The 16,023-nt window shown below is 34.0% G+C and overlaps 1 protein-coding gene across 1 annotated transcript; it reads left to right on the top strand.

Moving 5' to 3' along the window:
* The first annotated feature begins 3,724 nt into the window (after positions 1 to 3,724).
* On the top strand, positions 3,725 to 16,022 carry LOC149075904 (putative imidazolonepropionase). The gene is made up of 8 exons (XM_089243406.1): positions 3,725 to 4,056; positions 7,701 to 7,807; positions 8,644 to 8,708; positions 10,326 to 10,603; positions 11,509 to 11,734; positions 12,018 to 12,236; positions 12,733 to 12,893; positions 13,920 to 16,022. The coding sequence occupies exons 1-8, from the start codon at positions 3,896 to 3,898 to the stop codon at positions 14,026 to 14,028; spliced, it is 1,326 nt and encodes a 441-aa protein (XP_089099532.1). The 5' UTR covers positions 3,725 to 3,895; the 3' UTR covers positions 14,029 to 16,022.
* The last annotated feature ends 1 nt before the right edge of the window (position 16,023 follows it).

Raw genomic sequence — 16,023 nt, forward strand, 5'->3', positions numbered from 1 at the left:
AATTTCTATATAAGAGTGCTGCTAACGTAGATAGTTTGAGAATCCCTGATTTATAAGGAGGAAATTTCATATTCCTAGTATTAGAATGCAATGGTACCCGGCTCAGGGGGCTTTGAAATTTTCCATTCATTTCTTATTTTCTTTTTTTTTTTTGTGTGTTAATTTTATTTTACTATTATTTATTTGATTCCCCTCAAAGGCACCGGAACCTAGGAGTGGAGGATATTTGAGCCCAAAAAATTTTGTAAGGCGGTTGAGCCCCCCCCCCTGAAAAATGTTTCGGCATCGGTCCTCAAGATCTGTTATGAATGGGCATTTAGAATGTGCTTTTTTCCCCAATATTTTTCAAAAAAACATTGGGGGGGGGGGCCAAAAAGTTATTGGTCCTCCCGCATATACGGGACTCAAGCGTGTACAAAGGAGAGGGAGAATGCATTGCACAATGGTTTTTTTCAGTAATTACTGGGAGGCTCAGTCCCCTTACAAAATTTATTGCGGGGGGGGGGGGGGTGTGCTCAAATGGCCTCAGCCTCTAGGTTCTGGCACCTATTATTTATGGAGTGTAATTTATTTCGGTTTCAATATCATTGCTTCCCAATTTTCAACCTCCCCCTCCCCCCCACCATGCATCTTTGGGCTTATTTTCATGTCGGCGCCATGGCCGTCCTCCGGTCGCAGTGAACAAAAGAAGAGACACTCAGTTTTTGCCACAGGCAAAGAAGAAAGAGCCCCCTCAACACCTCAAAGAATCTTCCTCTCAGCCGTGCCTTCTGGCAGTAAGGATTGGAACTGATGGAGGTTGCAATTGGGGATTGAACGGCAGGGAAGAAATGAGATAAACGTATTGTCATGGAACAAGAAAGCCAAAGACCATCCAGATTTTTTGAAAGAACTAAAATTTTGAGCAGATTGTTTCCATTAACTAATTCATAATTAGGACAACTTTTGGTTAAAAAAAAATTTTTCATCATTGCAAAATGAATAAGCCATATTCATACGAATTTTTGGGGGGGCTGAGCCGCGTCTTCAAAAATGTTGGGGGGGCTCGGGCCCATGGGCCCTATAGAAGTTTACGCCTATGGGAAAACCTAGATTTTTTTTCCATGATACTAACATATAAAAAAAACTAGCAGAAAATAAAACTAACTAAATCAAAAATCTTTCAAAAGGTATGATTTAGTTTTTTTTAAAGTTAATTGTTTCACCAAATTAATGGTTGGAAATCTGATAGTAAATTAATATCACTTTTATAACTGTTTAAATAATTATTAAATTTTTTAGTTTGTTATAAGTGTTATTTTTCTACTTTACATCTTATTTTTCACAAATGAATCAGGTACTGTATTTAGGACAGTGCTTGTCCAAACCCTGCCGAATCTGTCCGAACACTTTTCTTTAGAAAATACAATTATATTGAAGGTACCAAATAGTCACAGTTATAATCATTGCATTATTGTGAAACTCAACATAAATATTATTTTTTATTAGATAACATTATAATGATGCAAATGAATATCCATGGTGTAGTGTTTATTTAATGCAAATTGTTGTATTTTGACTTTTTAAATTTTTAAGTTAAACTTTCTATTTTACATTCTCAATTTTGAATTAAAAGAACTAATTTTGGATAAAGGAAAATATCTGAACACACACCCAAAATGAGACCACAGAACACAATTTCACAAACACAGATTATGCCTGCATGATGATAAAAGACTTAATTTCATTCTGTAGTTCATATCTATTGGTTTTTTCTAATTTTCATGTGACAAATTTTTATCCTATTATTGCATCTTTAATGTTTCAATAAATCTGTTATTTAACCTCAAGGCAGTTCAATTTTCAAGTGCAATCCCATAGCTTGATAACCTGATATTAGTCGTACAACTATTTACATATACTGTTTTGAATTTCAAAATTTCATTATATTTAATGTAATTAATGTAATTTATATAGTGTAAAGTTTATTATTTGGTTATAGAACTTCACATCAAACTGTAAAGTTTTTCACTTATAAATAGGAGGTTTTCGACAGTTTAGGACAGAAGGGTTTTGGACAGTGCGGTAAATGCCATGATTTTTACCGTACTGTCCAAAACCTTGCCAACCCTGGTGATCAGGGCTGCAACTAGGGGGTGCAGGCGGTTCTGGTGCTCCGGACTAGAGGGGGGCGCAAATTTCACTCTTTAACCATTTTCACTCTTCAACATTATGAGGAGGTGATGCGTGCTTGCCCCGACTGACCAAGCATCTAGTTGCGGCCCTGCTGGTGATAACTCAGAATTTTTCAGGAAGAAAATTTTTGTGCCCCCACCTGCAAGCCTTTTGTGTCTCCTCCAAAGGTCGATCCTTTGCCCCTTACTTTGCACCGGCTGAAAATCAGTAGAAAACGTATTTAAAAAATATGGCATTTATAATAACGGGTTTAGTCATTTCTGCACATGGCGCTTAAAGGGTTAATGGTACAGACCTTGCCTGGTCCACAAGCGGTTGATAGTTCGATCCCCATAGGGCTAAGATATAATCCATAAGTGGGGTTGCACAAAGTTTGGCCATTTTTTTGTCATCAATTGATTACCTTTGCACTTTAGCTCTTTCAAAAATTTCCATTGCTTCCCCCAATGGTGTTTTTCAAGCGCTAGCATGCTATGTTAGTATCATTTTCATTTTTTGTTGTCACCAGCTTCTTAAGTTTCGTTATCGTGTTCGTCATCATTGAAATTTATTTAGGCCGAAACCCTGTTCGCCATCAGGCATCATTTGTTTGGGGTTTTTACAGATGCGAACAGTCTTATTCATTCAGACGAAAAAACACCAGTTATTGACAGAATTTGACCTATAGAAATTTGGTTGGCGTTGAGTTTACCAGAATAAGAATTAAGAGCCCAAATGTGATGGGTTTCCAAGATCAAACTGAGCACAACTCAGGTCTATCACAAATCTATGGGTGATTTACTACCTTGTGAGTTGGGCGAAAGTGTGAATGTGTGTGTAGTGTTGTGTTTGATTTTTCAGTGCTGCCATCTATATTTCAGAAGTGAGTGATGTGTATGATTGAATTACGTTTGTACTGTTTGTAGGTCTGTTGCTCTCTGTGGCGAGACTTCTTAAAGGGGAGATCAGCTCACATTCGCGCCTTGATGTTGGGAACCATAGAAAACCAACTTCAGCCGATCACCACTGTGGTGACGGTGGGGTTCGAACCCGGGATCTCGCGACGTGAGATTTTCAAGACACTGGAGATGTTTGGCGAGCAAAAAAATTCTATTTTGCAAAGGAGCAAAGACCTTGGTGAAATTAGAAATCGTCAAATTTAGCGTAACCCCGATTACGGAATCAACCCCCTCTCTCTCTCCCTTCCGCAGAAACCACTGAGCTAAGACGCCTTCATATAAGTATTAAGGAGTTCTACACTGAGCTAGGGGTTTACCGTTTCCTCAGTGGCATTGTCGGTGATGTTCGGTGACGTCATTAAATGCTACTTTCCTATTGGTTGCTTGTTGTCTTCCGCAGGTACATTACTCGGTACATCCTTCTAATACCTCTTACCGTTCAAATCTTATCAATAAATAGTATTCACCAGATCCCCGGCTTTATCGCTAACATACAATTTTAGATATTGCCATGCAACGCATCAGATTTGTCTTATGTCCCGGTTTCACTGCAGTATGATCTGGCCTTTAAGGTCTTGCAGCATCTGAAAAAAAAAAAAATTAGAGTCCTGGCCGTCTCGATAAATGATGTAAACACATTTGAGCAACGAAAATTTATCTGAGATCAAAGTTCGTAAAGTTGAGTCCATCTATAGTCTTATCGGATGACCTTTTTTTTTATTGTTTCTCGCTGATTCTTCATCAGTTCATGAGTACTGAGGAGTCTTAATTACTCAGCTGCGATGTCCGTTCCGGCTAATACTTACAGACTGCTCATCAAATCTGCCAAACAAGTTGTTCAGGTCGTGAAAAATGGTGAAAAGGTTGTTAAGGGCGAACGGATGAAAGAAATCGCCGTTCTTGAAGGCTCGGAGGAGAACGGAATCAGTATAGTTGTCTCGAAGTAATTATAAATGCTGTTCCTTACATTTTCGCTATATAAGAAACTAGAAAAAAATTCTTTTAATATGATTGAAATTTACAATAAAGTTATTATTTTGCATAGTTGTGAAGAAAGGAAGTTTGCCTATAGTACAATCCGTTTTTGGCGATCTTTTTCCTTGGCGAGAAAAACGCCTGAAAGCATGATGAGAAGTCACCAGAGTGAAATAGAGTCATGCCTTCCAGACGGTTTTTCTTGCTAAAGAAAGAAATCTCCAACAAAGAAAACGAAAAAATTAACCATGAAAGCAAAACAACATTCTTATATAAAATAAGGGGTCAAGATTCAAAATAAAACATTCCAGACCAGCGTTTTTCAAAGTGTACAATGTCGCCCACTGGGAAGCAATGATATGATCCAAGGTGGGGTGGTAGAAGCTATGAGTGCAACATAGGATCGACTGGAGTTGGGGGGGGAGGCGATGAGGAGAAAAATTTTCTGAAGAAGAGGGTGAAGAAACAAAAAGCTTCGAAAACTGTGTACTAGAAGAAATAAGGATAACACAGAGTAAAGATGATGCAAAAACTTTTTTTGATTTCATTACATTATGCTTCTCAAAATAGGAAGGAGTGGTGAAAACAGAATTTAGTTATCCTTATTAGGGTCCAAGTCCTCGGCTTGCTACCTGATGCATGATTTGGGAAAATCTTTTTTACCACTCACCAGTTTTTTTCATTTTTTTCATCCTCCTTTCTCTGTGCCACAGTAATGATCCATGTTATATATTGGAATAATCTTTAGGGTATCCGCTCATGCTTTATATCCTTAGAATTGATAGACAGCCAGTGCTGTAACTAGAGGGAGGGCAACTGCCCAGAGTGGCGAAATTTAGGGGGTGGCAGTTTTAGGTGGGAATAAAGAACATTAAAAAATTATCAAATTTTAATGCTATGGCAAATTTTAATGCCCAGGTGAAAAAAAATCCTAGTTATGGCCCTGTGGACAGCACACTGGTACTACCCAATTAAAAAAAAACATGAAAATGCAAAAGCTGCGTTCCAGAAATCATCGCTCACTTTTAAGGGCTTGGAAGCGAAAAGACTCAGTGTAGTTGTCTCAAAGTAGAATATATACATGTTTTTCTTTTTAGTTATATAAAAACCTCGAAACAAATCCTTTACAGTGATTAAAATTCCCAATGAAGTTATTATTTTGCATAATTGTGAAATAAAAAAGACACCAAATTTTTTTGTTTGCCAAACAGTATGAACATCATAGAAATTAACGATGTCTTCCAAAAAAATATTTCACAACATTGAAACACTCTCAAAATAAACACAATAACCCAAAATGCTAAAAAAATTACTCCAAAAATCAATCAACACCAACCAAATTCTTGAAACCATTTTAATGGCATATTTTGGACAAGAAACAAGACTTTACTTCACTAGTATGAGACCATCGTTTTTCTTTCTTAGAAATTTTTTAGAAACATTTCAGGGAATTTCATTTTATACAAGGAATGTTCGTGTAAATGTGATGTTTCTATATTCATTCTGGAATCACTTCATGTTATCGAGAAAAATGCTGAAAAGCTTAATATACGTTGCGCTAACGTACTTTCATTAACACCAGATAAGGAAGGAAAGATCACAGAATTTTAAGATAAGTAATCTCTAAATCCTAATGGATTTAGATTATGATCAAGAAGTGACTTCAGAGAGAAATTCTGATAAAGATGTTTCTTTTTTTCTCTTTTTAGATATGCTTAACTCTTATCAACAATCACACTGATAGTCAAAATATAGGCTATGTCTCAATAAAACGAAAACAGGTTTTTTTTAGCTTATTTTTTCTGAAGAAAAAAGAAAGAAAATACTTTTTGCTAAAATTATAAAAGAAAAATTCAGTAGTTTTTCTTCTTTGTTAATAGGGTAGTGCGTAATTTTTCACAAGTGTGGTGGGCTCAGATGTCTAAATTCATTGTCAGAATGGTTACTTCATAGGAGCTTGTTGTGCCAAATTTGGCCCTATAAGTTTTTCTGTCGCCCGCCAACCATTTTGAGAAAATAGCTACTTGACATAAAAAATATGATTAAACTGCAAAAAAAAAAAAAATGGTTAAAGAGTGCTGGCCACTGAAATCTGTATTACTGTATTTAGAACTATGAGATACTTTCCAGTTTCAAAAGTAATGCTGTGCATTTGATATATTAAAAGGGGACCTGGAGCCAAAACACTTTTCAAGACCTATGATGTTATACAAGGTTGTAGTGGGGGGGGGGGGGGGGGTCTGGTCCCCCTCTCCAAAATGTGAAGAAAATGACTAAAAAAAGGGGAAAAGATGGCCAAATCTATTATTCTATCACTTTGGTTCCCCCCCCCCCCCAAACAAACAAAATTTCTGGCTACACCCTTAATGTTGTACACGGTATTTCGAAAGGTAAAATTTTCATCATCGAAAAGGCATATATATTTACAGAATTTACAAAAATGCTGATAAAAGAAATAACCTTAAAATTATTGAAAAAATAACTTAATAATCGATGAAAATTTATAAGTAATGAAAAAAGTAGTTACATTTACATAATTACTGAAAGAAATAATTTCAGAATTATTTAGAGGAATTTCAGAATTTATAAAAGTAAAAATTCATGACTAAAATTAAAAATTGACGAAGGAACTAAGTTTATACTTAATGAAAATTTATAATTAAAGAAAAATAATTTTAGAATTAATAAAAGGAATAATTAATGAAAAAAAATCAGAATTGGGTGTGAAAAATTTATTTCAGAATAAATAAAAATTTAATGAAAGAAATACTTTGACTTTTTTTGGCTGGGATTACACTATAAAAGTTTTGTGAGAGATCTTTTATCAAACTTATATAGTGTAATCCTGTCCTAAATAAAAGTGTGCAATAATTTGGGGAACCCTGTCACTTCATGGTATTCCTTGGAACAGGGAATGACCTGGTGGCCCACAGGCTTTATGGAAAATTTTAATTTGGCTCACAATGCCTGAAAGGTTGAAGACTCCCTGTGTTAGTTGTTCTCTTCTGGGTACTCAGGAAAAGTGTGTCAGACACCAGTTAAGGATTTGTGAATTGTAAGCACTCTAATAAATATATACAGTCAAGGCTGGATTTAATGCATCCATTTATTTTGCAGAATTCTGGTGCTATAATGAATTTGGCATCACATCGAGTCATGGTTCAACCCATGTAATCCCTATATGTATATGGAAGATTTATTCGCTGAGAATTTCTGGCACGACATTAGGGAAGGGTTCCGTGACAGGGGTTTGACTTTGTACATTATGGTCTATGTTCAATGTTAGCAAAGTAGCCAGTTTCTGAAGTCTAAGCATTGTCTGAAGTGGCCAAGTACCCGTAAAATGTTCTTGAATCATAACATATATATCTAGCTGCCAAAATTTTGTGATCGTATAAAAATAATCACAACTTTTCCTTTTCCTCATTAAAAACTACTAAGTTAATATTGAATTTTAAACCACATATTCATTCCTGCATTTTTTAATTGATAAATTTCATGCACAGCCCTTATAACTGATATTTTCTACAGTATGTGCAAGATTTTTTTGTTTGATAGATAATTGAATGGTCACATTCATTCAAAGTATTTAATCACATGTATATTTCTCAGTGATGGGCTTATTCATGACATTGGACAAGATGATGTGTTTTCAAAGAAATATGAGACCGCCATTTTCGGGGATGTCATAGATGCTCATGGGCTATGTGTTCTTCCAGGTAATCAGTAACAATGATAAGCTAGTTTTCTATTCAACTATTAGGTTTACAATCATTCTAGTCACTGTGTGTGTCTAATTTGTCTCAGAGTTTATAATGTTGTTTCAATTTCATATTATATTTTGATGTTATATGTGACATAAAATCATAGGTACCAATGCTTCCGATTTATCCGGAAACCTTCCGACTTTCTTACCCTTATTAAAATCTTCCAGTCAGAAACCAGATTCTTCTGACTTTTTGCATCTTTAAAAAAATTCTCAAATTGTACTTTGCAGAAATTGAAAAGCACTAGAGAAAAACCCCTTGAGGGATTTTCAATTGTACAATCAGTCCTTACAATCACAAAGTGACCATGTTTCCTCAAGAAAAATATGGGAATTGCAAAGTATGAGTCACCAAATACAATACCTAAACTGTGCCAAAGTTTCCAATTTCTAAAATCTCCAAAAAAATCACTAATGGCAGAAATGAAGTGCTACTGCAAATCAGAGGATTAAAATGAATCCCACGAAGAAAAAAAACATTGTCATAACAATCAGCTGGTTTCAATGAAGAATAAAAATTCAAGGGACTAGACTTCATTTAAACTACAGGAAGAAATGGGACAATTTTCATTTAAAAAAAAACAGGAGGCCCCCCGGAAAAGCAGGTCATATGGTCACCCAAAAAACCCAAATTTTTCCCTTTTATTTGTATAACATGTTTTTGGCAGCAAAGTGTTTCATCACCTGCATAATGAACCAGTAATTAACAGTAAATGCTTAAAATTTTACAATCATGGGTGTTTTTCCTTTAATTCATTTTATATTTCTATCATTTGCCATTTGTTTCAGGTTTTATTGATGCTCACACTCATCCAGTTTGGGCTGGTGATAGGGTTAATGAATTTGCAATGAAAGTAAGTATTTTTTTCCCACCCTGTTACAACTTCCTTATCTAAAAATCAAAAATGAATTGAAGCATATCATAATAAAGCAATCTGATAAACATTTTCATCTCTCATAAATAAAAGTTCTTGGAAACTGAGTTTTAAATTTAGGAAAAAAAATTTTTTTCTTTGAACACTGCACAATAAAACTTGTGTATAAACACATATTTTCTGGATATTATACCAAGGTGAATTCAGAAAGAACAGTCATCTGGTCTCCACTGGTTCATGAACCCAGACCCTCTTGCAAACTGGGCAAGCATGCTACCACTACCATCTACGCCATTGGAGAGACAACCCTGCCTTCCGTATTTTATGCATTGCTGTGTGAGGCGCTAAAGTAGAGACATTAGTAGCCTCTCTTAATTTCAAAAAATGCCCCCTCCCCCAGATGGGATGGTAGAGAGCGAGAGATAGACTGCTTTTTTTCTAAACCCAATATATCAAGGAAATAAGATATTTTCTGCATATTATGCCGGATATTAAACCTATGTAAATTGATCACCTACTGTGCAACAATTTTCTTGTGAACTCATACAGGTGGACAACTTACAGAAGTGGTCAACTTAGCAGGTTATACTGTATAATTCAATTGATAACTATCCTTGAACCACTAATTTACATATTTTAAATGCATTTACCTCCTTGCAGAATGTAAGAGAATTCATCCTGTAAAGAAAATAATCATTTTATGTTTTTGTGAATTGTTAAAACTTTCATATTTGTTTAGTGATGAAGAAACATGCTACTGAGTCGTTTATTCTCAAGCTTACTGTACTAAAATTAGCTTGAGGAATATGGTTATTTTAACAGAATATTTAGTTTTTAAATTCTGAAATTAGAATGCTAAAATTCCTAAAAAGATTCAAGTATAAAAAATATTTCAAGGTATAAAAATCCTCCATTACACATTTTAAAAAATGAAAGAATGAAAAAACAACAACAAGCTATTGTCAATTCAAAAACACTTATCACCCTCTTTTGATGAAGTTTGATCGAAAAATAATGATAATAAAGAGTAACAAAATAGGTGAGAAAAAAAAAAAAATTGTATCGATCACCCATAATCAATGTGGCGACCAAGTGCATCTATGTTGCACTATCTACCAACACTTGAACAAACATTGACGCACCAGGAATACCCAGCTTCACATCTCCAAGGGGAGATTTCAAAGCATTTCCCGAAACATGGGGCATCCAGAAGTTCAACAAACCTTTATTAAATTCAAAAGAAGTACACATGAACAACAAAAGAAAAAGACTGACAAATTGCTTGCATATAAAATCAAAAAATAAGAATTGTCTATATATAAACCATGATAAATCATTAAAAATAATTGTGTGGGCAAACAAGAATAATCGTTCACCTGACACCGCAACACACTATTTATCTCTGTATTTCAAACATGGTGATTGCTCCATTATTAAATAATTAAATGTATTTTTGTAAGTGTTTATACACATTTTATTCTTTCAATTATAACACTTTCAGGCCTCATAAATTTATCAGTCTGATACACAAGTAAAAACATTTTTGTACTCTCTGTATAATGCTTTTTTAAATTTTATTTTCTTATTATTCATTAGTTAGCTGGTGCGAGTTATCTAGATGTACACAAGGCTGGTGGTGGCATTTACTTTACTGTAGAATGTACAAGAAAAGCAACTGAACACCAGCTTTTACAGCTGCTAACAGAACGTCTGGCATGCATGCTAAGCATGGGAACAACCTTAGCAGAGACCAAGTCAGGATATGGTTTGGATGTTGAAACAGAAGTAAAGCTGCTGAGAGTCCTTGAATTGGCGAAACAAAATTCTCCAATAGAAATTTCCACAACGTACTGTGGTGCTCATGCCATACCAAAGTATAGTATGCTTATATCTATGAAAATGCTGTTTCAAAAAAAGATGGGCCAACTTCAAGAGGTTGTAGAACACACCAAGACAATTATCTTTTGTTATGGGGTGCATGGTCCAAAATGAAACAAAGGCAGGTGAGCATTCTACCATTGAACCAAACCCAAGAGTACAACAAACACCCATTTCTCTAACATGAAATTCAAGCTCACTGCACCCTCTGGCACAGAGGATTCTTAATATTTTTTTTTTGTTCTATAGACCCTTTGTGCCAATAAGACAAGGGCCACAGAACCCTTTACCAAATAATATTTCATCACATGATAATGTGAAAACAAGAAGTTGTTTTCTCTCCAAGCTCACAATCCCCCCCCCCCCCCACACACACACACCTCAACCTCTCCTGGTTAAGAACCACTGCTCTAGCACCTCTACATTTCATTTCTAGCTATGCACCTTGTGACAGATAATTATCTTAGTGGATTCTACTATCGCATGAAACTCTGACTCGTATTTTTTGAAAACACCTTGTACATATGGAATATGTGAGTTTCACAATGAAAAATTTAAAGTGAGAATGTTTGATCAAGCTAAAGATTATAAAAAAATTTTATCTCCACAAAACAGATTTTCTAATGAACATATATGGTGTTCAATAAAGTGTAAATTTAACTTTAAATAACTACACATGTTGTTTTGAATATAACTTAATGTGCTTTTCATAAATATTCAGTAACTTTCAGTAAGGAATAAACTTGAAATACCCATTATATTGCACATTTTGTGATAAAAAGACGTAAAACCATATTTGGAATTAATTGAACATCTAGCTAATGAAACAATTCTTTAAAATCATTGTTCAAATTTTATCACCTTTATCAATATTCGTTTTTTTTTTTTTGCTTTTTTCCAGAGGACTGACTGAAGAAGAGGCAGCAACAGATATCATTCAAGTCCAACTCCCTAAGATTAAAGCTCTAATGGATGAACATTATATAAATGTTGAAAACATTGATGTTTTCTGTGAAAAAAATGTTTTTGAACTGGTCCAGACACGTAGGATACTTGAAGCTGGACGTTCAGTGGGACTTAGAATAAATTTCCATGCTGATGAATTGTATCCTCTTGATGGCTCAGTAGTATGTTATATAAATCTTGAAAATAATTTGCCATCACATTTATCACTGGACAATTACATTTTCGGTGTTACATTTTTGAACTTATTTGCTAATACACTTTGTTATCAAAATTGTCTGAAATGTTTATCACCATGTTTTAATATATATTTTTTTTGTCAAGTTTTTATTAACTCTCCATCAGGTAAATCACAAACTAGTTTTAAATTATACTTATATTATGTTTGATGGAGAGTTTGTGTTTCATATTCAACACTTTAATTCATTGTGGGTTTTTTTTTCTCAGCTTGCAGCAGAACTCAAAGCAGAAGCAATTGCCCACTTGGAACAAATAAGTGATGCTGGCATCAAAGCAATAGCTGAGAGTGGGACCATTGCAGTCATTTTGCCAACTACTGCATACATGTTGAGATTAAAATCCCCACCTGTGAGAAAAATGTTACAAGCAGGAGTAGCAGTTGCATTAGGATCTGATTTCAATCCGAATGCATTTTGTATGTCAATGGTATGTTCCAGGTTACTTGATACATATATGATAATATTTTTATAATTATTTTTTCTAAGTAACAAGTAAATTGTTCAGTATTAAAATATTCAGTATATTGCTGTAATAAGTAGTATTATAATAAAATTTAAAAAATTAATATGCTGTATTAATTTTTATTAATTACTATTGTATAATACCATCTCATTTATTTTTTTTTTCAAAGATATAAAACTAAAAAATTTTAGAATAGGTTTCTGCCACTCATTTTAGGCTGATATGAACATTCATTTAAGAATGTCACAAAAACTTACACAAATTTTCATCTTTTGATTGTTTTTTTGTGTATACAGAATTCTTTTTCAACTGAAACTGATTTCATCATTGGTGTTAATTACAGGAAGAGGATCAATTTCATTTACACTAATATTATTGTCTCTATAAAATATATAGAACCAAAAGTTATATTTTTTAGGTGGTGAAATCAATTATGAAATAATCAAAATTCATTTTTTAGCCGATGGTTATGCACCTTGCATGTGTTTTGTGTGGTATGACGATGACAGAAGCTCTAATTGCTGTTACTATCAATGCTGCAGCTGCACTTGGGAGATCTGAAACCCATGGCTCACTGGAAAATGGGAAAAAGGCTGATATGGTCCTCATAAGTGCTCCTAGGTAAATAATTTATATTTCAGCAATCTTTAAAAATCTTGAACTTTTTGATGTAATGTATTTATTTTTGAAATCTCTTTTTATAAACTGAATTTATAAATTTAAACATAACAGAAAATTGGTTAAGATTAGATGTGTATACTAATAGCTCAAATAAACATTCTCATTTTGGTTGCACTAATATATGTTTGCTTAGATAAATTATTGCCTAAGTTTCTATTAACTCCGACTTTCAAAATTACAGACTTTTCACCATAAGAGAAGCAAATACCAAAAATACAATCATCTAAGTTCTTTTACATTTTGTTTATCCATGTGCATTTGTTACGTTTTCTATCTCATTCATCGACAGTGTGATATGATCCTAACATGGGATCCCTCCAAAGCAGAATGTTTTGCATTGTTCTGTAACTACCCCTCAGCTGACAGAAAATGTTCTGCAGTAAAAATTCCCATGACAGTGTTTTTTATGTAAAGGAGTCTTTTCTTTTTTCAAAATTTTTCCTTACATTTTTTAATATTCTGCTTTGGGGTATGGGATAGAGTTCCAGCTCGGGCCTGAAAACTGGGCTTAAGGGCCCAGGTTCAAGATATAGAGTCTCTCTCCCCCCAAGCCTCTTTTATCTTATTGATTAGCCCAGATATTTTGTGAAGTTAATTTCTCAGTGGAATGCTGTTCCCGATACCCCCCCCCCCCCCATGTTTACATCTGCTGAAAATTAAAAGGGAGCCTATTTTCATTTAAAAAAGATATGACATTTTGAAAGGGTTTAATACATCTGCTGCGCTGCTTAACGGATTTAGACAGTGTTATCTGAAAATTGGTTGTTTTTCATCTTTAATAACTTTTGAATGCTCGATTCTCAAATAAATTGGTGTAAAATAGACAGCAATATTCATGTCTAAAATGGTTTTTGAGTAACCATTATAATTTTTTTAATATAAATATGATCATCTTAAACATAAAAATATAGTAGTGTAATTTTTTTAGTTTGTGTTATTCATAAAATTTCAATGTTTTTGCTTTAGATGGGAGCACATAATTTACCAGTTTGGAGAGCATGGCTCTTTAATCACTCACGTTGTAAAGAATGGTGATATAGTATACACTAACATGAATTCCAGAAATTTGGTATGATTTGTATTGTACATATTTATGTGAAGTACAAATGCTGGAGAGAGACATATCATTTTTATTGTAAAAATCAGGCATATATTTGTCTGCAATACAGGCCTGTTAATCTCAATCATCAGTCTATAAATTTTTGTACATAGAAAAGACATCATATATGATGTCTTTTCTATGTACAAAAATGATGATGAATGCATATATGCATTCTAGCTATTCTGTATAGTTTACCAGAATACATGGAGAAAATTATATGTAATAAATCTCCTATGGAGAAATTGATTATTATTGGATCTATTATTTTCATGTAATCAAAATTTATAGTTCCTTAACTGGTGAGATTAATTTGTTCTTAAAAGTTACTTTTACCATGACTCAAACATGCCCACATAAAATATGGCAATTCCATCGATTAATTTCACACACCAAAAAATATTATTCGTATAAAAATAGTACTACGAAATATAGTAGAGCTGCTACATCTGCAGTTTGGGGGAAAAAAGGCTTTAAGTAATGCCTAAGCACCAGCATAAATGAAGTAGTTTGTGGGTTTCCGTCTCATATAGTGTCTGTCTTGAGTAGAACAAAACATAGTCTCATTTATGATTAGTGCACCTTTGTAAAATGGAAAAACAAAATATTTCAGTCTCTTGATGTTCTGTTTTGTACAGGTTTCATTGTATAAACATATATTTGTTTTGATTGGGGCAATCTTATTTCATACACATATGATATTACTTTCAACTTTTCATCCTGTGTTACATTCTGGAATAGGGTTACCAGACATCCTCCTTTTTGATGTCATTCCAAGTGTTGTCCTATGTTTTAGAAAATTGGCCCTTTTGTCCTTTTCATAATCATTTTTCTGGGGAATTTTTTTTTTACTCTGAAACATACATATACTCATGTCAATGAAGAGATGTTTTTTTTCACATGTTTATCCTTGCTGTCAAAATTCCCAAAATGCAAGAACCCAAGTTGCTTCCAAGCAGGGCAGATTCTATTCTAACCACAGCCCAACTTGCACCAGGATAATATGAAAAAGACAGTCTGAAAAACAGCTTTTGAAAAAAAGAAAACCACAACATCCATTTTGAACTGTTTGCTCACCAACACCTTCAGTGTACAGCTTTAATTTAAAGACGTATACTGAAGTGGTGCATGGACCCAGACACTTCAAGTGCAGAAAGGGCCTCTTGGAAACGAAATCTGATAAAACTTTTGACAGTGGGTATGTAAATTGGGTAGCAGGCCCCCAGAAAAGTGATTTTGGCTTGAGCCTTTGATGCCGTTAAGACACCCTTGAAGGAGGGGGAGTGTTACTACTTCCATTCAGAAGCAAGAAAATTTTTCTTCCTAAAAATCATCTCTACATAACATTGTTTCCTCTGTAGCTTATATTTCATATCTATTTGTTTTTTTAAGCAACTCTCTGAGGGAAACATTTCTCTCTGAGAACCTGATGTCAAAAGCCTTCAAGCTTTGTTAAAAATAGGCCTAAATTGGAAGAAAAACCCTTTTTAGAACAAGATGACACAAGTTAAGGTATTAATGTACAGTATAATCTGACAATGTTGTTAGCTTTGATTAAATCAAAGCACCCACATTTAGGCTTTTACGTCATATGTTTCATGCTTATCAATCAAAAGCATAAAAAATACTGTATGACAAACTATAACAAACAATAGATATGTAATTCATATCATTTACCCAATGTGTTGTTGGGGGGGAAAAGATGTGTATGATTATACAGCTGTATGTTCAGTTGATTTTGGAGGGTTGAAACAGATAATTTACTGTTGGTGTGGAACAAAATTATGCCACAAAGGATATATATTTTTTACAAAGTCAGTCAGAAGAAAAATTTAAGACTGCTTGAATCCCACTAAGTTTTGATGTATCTGGTATCACATCTTTCATAGTGAACCTGGAACTTGAAAGAACAAAATCTGTACAAATTGTCTCGCTATCAATAAAAGTTCATCATGACATAGTCACCAATCA

Source organism: Pholcus phalangioides, unplaced genomic scaffold, assembly GCF_987345545.1.
Source record: "Pholcus phalangioides strain wild (caught in Gottingen) unplaced genomic scaffold, Ppha-v1.0 ptg000015l_1, whole genome shotgun sequence".
NCBI classification, from domain to species: Eukaryota; Metazoa; Arthropoda; class Arachnida; order Araneae; family Pholcidae; genus Pholcus; species Pholcus phalangioides.

Coding starts and splice junctions, on each gene's coding strand:
- LOC149075904 (XM_089243406.1), top strand. CDS start 3,896: ATGTCCGTTCCGGCTAATACTTACAGACTGCTCATCAAATCTGCCAAA. Junction 10,604..11,508: donor GGTGCTCATGCCATACCAAA/GTATAGTATGCT, acceptor GCTTTTTTCCAG/AGGACTGACTGAAGAAGAGG. Junction 12,894..13,919: donor GTCCTCATAAGTGCTCCTAG/GTAAATAATTTA, acceptor TTTTTGCTTTAG/ATGGGAGCACATAATTTACC.